The sequence below is a fragment of the Poecilia latipinna genome, unplaced genomic scaffold (genome assembly GCF_001443285.1).
Source record: "Poecilia latipinna isolate Pla-1442-1.1 unplaced genomic scaffold, P_latipinna-1.0 Scaffold5785, whole genome shotgun sequence".
In the NCBI taxonomy this organism is placed as follows: domain Eukaryota; kingdom Metazoa; phylum Chordata; class Actinopteri; order Cyprinodontiformes; family Poeciliidae; genus Poecilia; species Poecilia latipinna.
In genome coordinates, this window is record NW_015118401.1 from 1 (window position 1) to 8,531 (window position 8,531).

An 8,531-nucleotide genomic window follows, 5' to 3' on the forward strand; every position below is an offset into this window, starting at 1 on the left:
TCCTCCCATTTTTTTTATTTTATTTTAACGCTGCAACATGGGAAAAGAAAATTGCATTTTTACTTGTTTTTCCATAATTGGTGAGACTGGCTGCTTGTTTAACTCTGTGATTGTTTCTGTCTGCCCCTCTCAGGTGTACATGTACCAGCTGTTTCGCAGTCTGGCTTATATCCATTCCCAGGGCGTTTGTCACAGAGACATAAAGCCTCAGAACCTCCTGGTAGACCCAGAGACGGCCATCCTCAAGCTTTGTGACTTTGGCAGGTTGGAAAGTCGCTTCATTGTTTAGTTCTTTTTTTTGATTGCTGACTTTTAACAAAACAATTTTATTGTCTCTGACTGTCTCTTGTTTTCCCCCCTCACTCTTCAAAAACTGCGCAGTGCAAAGCAGCTAGTTCGAGGGGAGCCGAATGTGTCCTATATTTGCTCACGGTACTACCGTGCCCCAGAGCTCATATTCGGCGCCACCGACTACACGTCCAACATCGACATCTGGTCGGCCGGCTGCGTGTTAGCCGAGCTGCTGCTGGGCCAGCCCATCTTCCCCGGGGACAGCGGTGTGGACCAGTTAGTAGAGATCATTAAGGTACCGCCGCTCTGATGTCGTCTGGACAGAAAAGCTAACAAACCAGTTGATAACATGTTGCGTTAACGTACCACATGCAGGTTACCGTAGTGATAGAATGGGGGTTTTTTGAATAAGAAGTTTGTAATTCTGTTTAAATGTGTGTGCAAATCACATAGTTTAAAGCAAAATAATGAGTTTTTAGAAACAGCAGCTTATTAATTGATGTTAATAACCTGAAGTTAATAGAGTAGTTGGAAAAAAAATGGGTTTTGACTTGAGACAGGAAAATAGGAGGGTGTTTGTTTTTGCTTTATAAAATAATTTAATATGGTGACATTTTTTGTGGAAACGGCAGCTGAGGAAATGGTTTATTGTCAAACCGAGGAGACGGATGTAGATCTATTAATGCGTATATTTATCTAGTTAGTAAACCCAGTTCTTTCTACAACTTTTCCTTCAACTCTAATTGGTGAACTTAGCGAGGACATTTTTCTCCTACGTCTACAGACTTTATAACTCTCTTTCTGAGCAGATGGCTTTGTTTCAAAATCTGTTTCATCATTCAACACGACCTTCCTCCTTCACTACTATATTCCTCCAGTCTTGCTTTCCCTCCTTGTCTTTCACTTGGTCTTTCTCTCTTACCTTTGCCATTCCTTCCTTCCTCTCCATGTTCTTCCTTTCTTTGTTTTTACTTGCATTTCTTTCCCTCATTGTGCCCTCCCTTTCATACTTGGTTTCCTTTCTTTTGTTACTTTCTTGTGTGCTTCCTTACTTCCTTCCTGTTTCTTTTCTTCATGTTCTGTGTCTAAAGTGTAGGAATCCGCTATAAATTCATGGTGTTCTTTTGCAGTTTCTAAATATATTTATTGAGGACTTTGGGAAGTTGAGTCTGGAATTTGTACATGAAAATATGTAGGAACCCTGAGTTTGAATCATAAAACAATCATGGAAAAAAACGACATTTGCAAAAAAACAACTAACAAAAAAAAAAAAAAACATGGGAGTCAAAAATAAACAGCTACCAGTCAGGAGTGGAACGAGTCTATGAAACTTTTCTGATTACCGCTTTGTTACAAGAAGGAGGAGGTTTAATTTTTTTTTTTTTTTTTTGCAAGAGGCGTTTTGTCAACAATTGGTCAATATATGTAATGCACCATATAAATGGAAACCTTAATATAACTTTTTTTAATGGTCTTGATTGGTAACAAGTAATTTTCCATCCTTTTCAGGTTTTGGGGACGCCGACGAGGGAGCAGATCCGGGAGATGAACCCAAACTACACAGAGTTTAAATTCCCACAGATCAAAGCACATCCTTGGACAAAGGTTTGCTTTCTTCTGACTTCATACAATTAAACTTTTAAATCTCTGCCTATTTCCCCCCCAAATTTCCAGTTGCTTCTCTTTTGACGGGTTTTGTCTGTACACTGATGCTGACCTCCTCTCTCCTCTCAGGTGTTTAAGCCTCGCACCCCACCAGAGGCCATCGCCCTCTGCTCCCGCCTGCTGGAGTACACCCCCGTTTCCAGACTGTCTCCTCTGGAAGCGTGTGCGCACGCCTTCTTCGATGAGCTACGTCAGCCCAACACCCGCCTGCCCAGCGGACGGGAACTGCCGCCCCTTTTCAACTTCAGTCCTGTTGGTCAGTTCATTTCTGCCCTCTGCGTTCAGCCTGACCGTTTGGCAATTTACACTCGCATCATAAGTTAGCAGCCGCTGTTGTTTAATCGACTGTTTTATCTGTAATTGACAATTTGTTCCTCTCTGCTTTCAGAGCTGTCCATTCAGCCCCAGTTGAACTCCACACTCATTCCTCCTCACGCTCGTGCACAGACATCGCCTGCCTCACACGGTACAGTTAGCCGCTTTGCTTCTGCTTTCCACTTTGGTCCAACTGCATTTGTTTCTGTTTAAAGTGAAATCAAACATGGATAGATGTGAATGTTAACAGCAGCATGAAAGTCATTCATTTTGGCCTTTTAATGAATCATTTGAACCATTTTTCAGGGTGGAGTAAAAATAAAAATAAAAAATAAAAAAGCAAATAACCTGAATTATTGTCAAAAGTGAGAATTGTAAACGGAGAACCTTAATAAATGTTTAAGTCTCCCATAGCAAGTTGATCAGCAAGCAACTTGCTAATATAGCAACATAGCAAATTATCCTGAACTATAATTCAGGATAGTTGAGCCGTCTTTTTGGCAGAAAGAGTTTAATTTCACCCATTAGTTGGTTTTATGTGCAGACCGTTTTAGTTTTGTCCTTATATTTTTAATGCGGTTGAGGTCACGGCTATTACACTAGCTTGACGTAAACCTGCTTTATTCTTTTCTAAACCAGTTGTGATGTGTTTGGGATTATTGTCTTGCAGGATTATTTAGTTCTGTCCAAATTTCAAACCATCTGACCCAAACTATCGAAGTTGGTCAGGATTTTTGGGAAAAGCCCAGGATCACAACAGGCCGACATTTGGCTTCTATAAACACACTGACCACATGCTGAAAACTAATCATGATTTCGCTAAAAGAGTGAAAAATATCAAACAATTTAAAGAAGCTCTACTATAAAGAATGGATGGATATAGGTGGAAACAGCAGCATAAAGACTCACAGTTCACTGAAACAACACATTCAGACTAGTAATTAAGCAAAAACTGTAAAAAAAAAAAAAAAAAGATAAAAAATCTTTGTCCGTAATGTTGCTGCGTTTGGTTCAAATTATTGCAAAAAATTTCTAATCCTTAGTTGAATTATTTGAATCTATCACTAACATGCTAAAAGCTTGTGAAATGCTGGAAATCGCTCTGAAAAATGCAACAGAGGATGTTTGTTGCATCTTCATTCCACCCTGAAAAAACAACAAAAAAAAACACCTTCAGCTTCAAATTAATGACTTTTATGGCAGAGATGAGAGGATGTGAACCGACTGCAGCGTGTTCGAAATCTGACCTGTGAATAGTAATTCTGGCTTTTCCCCTGCAGAGGGCAGCGTGTCGGACAGTACCGCCCAGCCCAGCTCAGCACCCGGATCCATCAACAACAGCACCTGAGCATCCATCCCTCTATCACAAATTTCAGTTTCGTCTTCCCCAATTATTTCTTCCTCCCCGCCCCCACATCCTTTTTTTTTTCTTCCCCCTGCTCCTCTCCCTCTAAAAACTTCGTCCAGGCTCCAACCTTTAAAGTAGAAAAAGATAACCAAACTCACTCAACTTAAACGCTCTGCATTTGTATCTTTTCCAAAACTATTCCTGTAGAAAGCGGCTGCTGCGGCCGCTTGCTTCATGAAGCTGTGGGTTGTTTTATCGGCGTTTTGTAGCTGCCCTTTGGTTTAATGGAAGCTGCAGTTCAAATGGGCGAATAAAAAGTCAAAGTCGGTAGGATAAGGAGAAGTCTTCTACACATTCTGGGGTTTCTGTATTGAAATCAACAGCTGACTTTTATTATTCTTTTTTTCTTTTTTAAATGTATTTAATTTGCATTAAAATATTTTAGAAATGGCCACTGATTTGACTTTTGATTGGCTTTGGAGTTGAGATGACGAGGAGTATTCACAGCTTGATTTTTGACAATCATCCCAACCAGAGCTCAGCGTTTATAGAAGATCCTCTTCCGTTGCTTTCCAAAAATGTCCAAACAGTTATTTTAACATTATAGTCTCTCACCGGAGAAACCTTTTAAACGAGAGCTGGTTTTAATGATAGTACAGAAACTGAGCGCCACTGCTGTTTACCGCTTTGTTTTCGTGCTTTAGCTCCTTAAACTGCCTTTTTTTTTTTCCCTGCGACGAGGAGGAAGCGTGTTTGAGCAGAGTTTGCGCTGCTTCAGGTTTGTCGTTTATAAGCTTCGTTTGTCAAGCTGGAAAAGCGGAGTGGTTGGTGTTGATTCTCAGTAAGTATTGCACATCTCCAGGCGGGAGTGGAAGGAAGCAAAGGGGCCAGTTTTTAACGTCGCACAGAGGAGAGAGAGCCTCTGCCGCGGGGCTACGGTCGCATCTAAAACACGAGCCTCGGCGCCTGCCACGCGTCGAGGCGCAGCGCCGCGTTAATTATGTTGCTGTACAGTGTTGCGTCTCACATCGGCTCGATTATGTTAAAAGACTGACATCAGGTGCAGGGGGCCGCTCATATCATGTTGCTCTTTGAATGCATTGCTAAGCTAACAGTCCGCTGTCAGTACGAGATGGGTTTCTTTCTTTCGGAAAAAGACAAAAAAAGACAAAAAAAAACAAAAACAACATAGACGTGCATGTTCAGTTCAAGCTGACCCGACTGATATGTTATAATCTGACCAGATGTTATGCTCAAACCCCCTGGAAAATCCCGACAGCTTTCGGAGCCTCCCCCTCTTCCATTCCTCCTCTTCCTCCCACTTTTCCCTCCTTTTTTTCACAGCTGAACTGTAAATATATCAAGTACCTTTTATTTTGTTATTTTTTGTTATTATTGTTATTATATTGTTGTTCTTGTAATTTTCTTTTCTTTTCTGTAGTAGACCGGCCCAGCAGCAGCAGCAGCCGGACTGTTTATCCTCAGTCGCAGTCTGTAAATACAGTTTCATTTCAGTCCCTTGTTCAGAAAGGGGAGAAAAACAGAACAAAATGTTTCATTTTTATTCTCTCTCTTCCTCCATTCCTCGCCTCCACTTTCCCTCGTCCTCCATTAATGTTGTCATGACTGTTTTATTTATTGTACTGTTTTTAGGGGAGGGCTGGGGACTTTCTCATTGGATTTTTATTTTTCAAATCCAAGTTGGTTCTGTCAGATGCAAAATAATTTCACATCCAAGATACTGTACTGATTTACGGTCCTGTATGTATGCAGGTGCACTTGCGAACCGATTCTGGTTTTCCATTAAACTTCAATGTGAAGGGAATGTTACAAGCCTCTGTATACGTGGGGCCCGTATGTGTGTGTGTGTGTGTTTTAGGGAGTGGATGTGGGCACAAATCAAATTGTGTGTATGTGTGTGTGGAGGAAAAGGGAAAAACGAATCAATCTAGAAGACATGTATCATCTCCTTTGTCTGACGGTGAGCTGTTTTTGCTTTCTGTGTGTAAAAGTTTTGACCTGTCAGTCAAGTTTGTAATCTTCACAGATGGAAAGTTTGAGCAGGGAATGTGTGTGTGTGTGCGTGTGTGTGTGTGGCGCGCTGACTGACCATAAACGTTCTCCTACATGAAGAGCTAGCTAATCATGTTTTTTTTAATCCCCCCGCAATTTCCTGAGTTGTGACACTTTATTTGCGGTGACCCTTTTATTGCCCCTTTTTTTTAAGAGGGTAACATGTCATTACTGGGGACAGTGCCGTTTGATAAAGGAGATGATGATGATGAAAAATGAGGGATGGAGGGAGAGAGACAGTTTTTGTTTGTTGGTATAAATAATTAAACTCATTAATAAAGTGATGAAACTGTCTCTGCTTCACATTCATAACTGACTGGCTTCTGAAATACAGTCATGGCAGAGGATGCACCATGTAATGACACCAGGTGATTGTGTTTTTATCACAAAGAAGTACAAAATTACCGTAAGTTACATGGCCGGCCACATTTCTCGGATTTTGGGATTTTTGTGATCAATTTAAATAATTTTGGAGCGACTACCTTAGCGAACAAGTTGCAGAAGTTTACATTTATTGTGGGTAATCGTAGTTAAAAAGATGCATTACTTATGTAGTTAAGAAATTTAAATATTTTGGTGTCTAATTCATTTTTTGTTCATCTGTGGGAAAGAGTGTGAGTTAATTGGACTTTTTGCAAACAGAAGAGACTAAAATGTGTTTATCTTAATGTGAGACACCTTATCCCTTAAATTAGGAGTCTGCAATAGTGTATAGTGATTTTTAGAGCCTCGTGTGACACTTTAGGCCATCTTAAAAAACTAATAATGATTCTGGGCCAAACTGATTTAAATATAAAAGTAATTCTATACATTTTAGATGATTTTTTTTTATTATTATTTCTAACATTGTAGCTTAGCAGTTATTCTTCAGGAATCATGCAGATGACTGGGACTTGTCCAGTAAAGATGAAGTGTGCGATTAATGGTCGTCATGTGGATAAGTTCACCCACCTGAGCTGTGGATCCTGGCAGCTCCTCCAGACTTCCCACCGGCCTCTTGGCTGGTTGTATTATAAATGTTCTCTTTGCACCGGACAGTTCAGGTGGATGGCCATGTTGGTAAGTTGTGCCATACACTTCAAAGCTGTTTTATAACCCAGTCCTATTTAAACTTCCTGCTTCTTGGTCTTCATGATGCTGATTGTTCACTAATGTCCTCTTAACAAACCTCTGAGGCTTTAACAGAACAGCTGCATTTCTACTACAAACCGGATTCCAAAAAAGTTGGGACACTAAACATATTGTGAATAAAAACTGAATGCAATGATGTGGAGATGGCAAATGTCAATATTTTATTCATAATAGAACATAGATGGCAGATCAAAGTTTAATCTGAGTAAATGTAACATTTTAAAGGAAAAATATGTTGATTAAAAATTTCACCGTGTCTACAAATCCCAAAAAAGTTGGGACAAGTAGCAATAAGTGGCTGGAAAAAGGAAATTGAACATATAACAAACAGACCAATTAACACTAATTAGGTCAATTGACAACATGATTGGGTATAAAAAGAGCTTCTTAGAGTGTCAGTGTCTCTGAAGCCAAGATGGTAAGAGGATCACCAATTCCACCATTGTTGCGCAGAAAGATAGTGCAGCAATACCAGAATGGTGTTACCCAGCGTAAAATAGCAAAGACTTTTAAGTTATCATCATCAACCGTGCATAACATCATCAAAAGATTCAGAGAATTTGGAACAATCGCTGTGCGTAAGGGTCAAGGCTGTAAAACTCTACTGGATGCTCGTGATCTCCGGGCCCTTAAACGTCACTGCACCTCAAACAGGAATGCCACTGTCAAGGAAATAACAGCATGGGCTCAGGAATACTTCCAGAAAGCATCGTCAGTGAACACAATCCACCGTCCCATCCGCCGCTGCCAGCTGAAACTCTACAGTGCAAAGAGGAAGCCATTTCTAAGCAAGCTCCACAAGCTCAGCCGTTTGCACTGGGCCAGGAGTCATTTAAAATGGAGTGAGGCAAAATGAACGACTGTTCTGTGGTCAGATGAGTCACGATTTGAAGTTCTTTATGGAAGACTGGGATGCCATGTCATCCGGACCAGAGAGGACAAGGATAACCCAGGTTGTTATCAACGCTCTGTTCAGAAGCTGCATCACTGATGGTATGGGGTTGCATGAGTGCTTGTGGCCTCGGCAGCTTGCATGTCTGGAAAGGCACCATTAATGCAGAGAACTATGTTCAGGTTCTAGAACATATGCTCCCATCTAGACGTCATCTCTTTCAGGGAAGACCCTGCATTTTTCACAAAGATAATGCCAGACCACATTCTGCAGCAATCACAACATCATGGTAGGAGAAGGATCCGGGCACTGAAATGTCCAGCCTGCAGTCCAGATCTTTCAACTATAGAGAACATTTGGTGCATCATAAAGAGGAAGGTGCGACAAAGAAGGCCCAAGACGATTAACAGTTAGAGGCCTGTATTAGACATGAATGGGAGAACATTCCTATTTCTAAACTTGAGAAACTGGTCTCCTCTGTCCCCAGACATCTGTTGAGGGTTGTAAGGGGAGATGCCACACAGTGGTAAAAATGGCCTTGTCCCAACTTTTTTGGGATTTGTTGACGTCATGAAATTTTGAAACAACATATTTTTCCCTTAAAATGATACATTCTCTCAGTTTAAACTTTTGATCTGTGATTTGTGTTCTATTGTGAATAAAATATTAGATGTTGGGACCTCCACATCACTGCATTCAGTTTTTATTCACAATTTGTTTAGTGTCCCAACTTTTTTGGAATCCGGTTTATATGTTGCTGGTGAAACTTCACCATTATCATTTCAAAATATTCCTTAAGTGACTCTTTGATTTCTT

The 8,531-nt window shown here is 40.6% G+C and overlaps 1 protein-coding gene across 1 annotated transcript; it reads left to right on the forward strand.

Moving 5' to 3' along the window:
• Window positions 1–133: 133 nt before the first annotated feature.
• Window positions 134–4,785, forward strand: LOC106943732 (glycogen synthase kinase-3 alpha-like; the record flags this gene model as incomplete). Its single annotated transcript, XM_015027038.1, has 6 exons — window positions 134–264; window positions 382–586; window positions 1,801–1,896; window positions 2,026–2,212; window positions 2,345–2,422; window positions 3,552–4,785. Coding segments are annotated over 6 exons (765 nt in total), but the record flags the coding sequence as incomplete, so codon positions are not given.
• Between the last annotated feature and the right edge of the window lie 3,746 nt (window positions 4,786–8,531).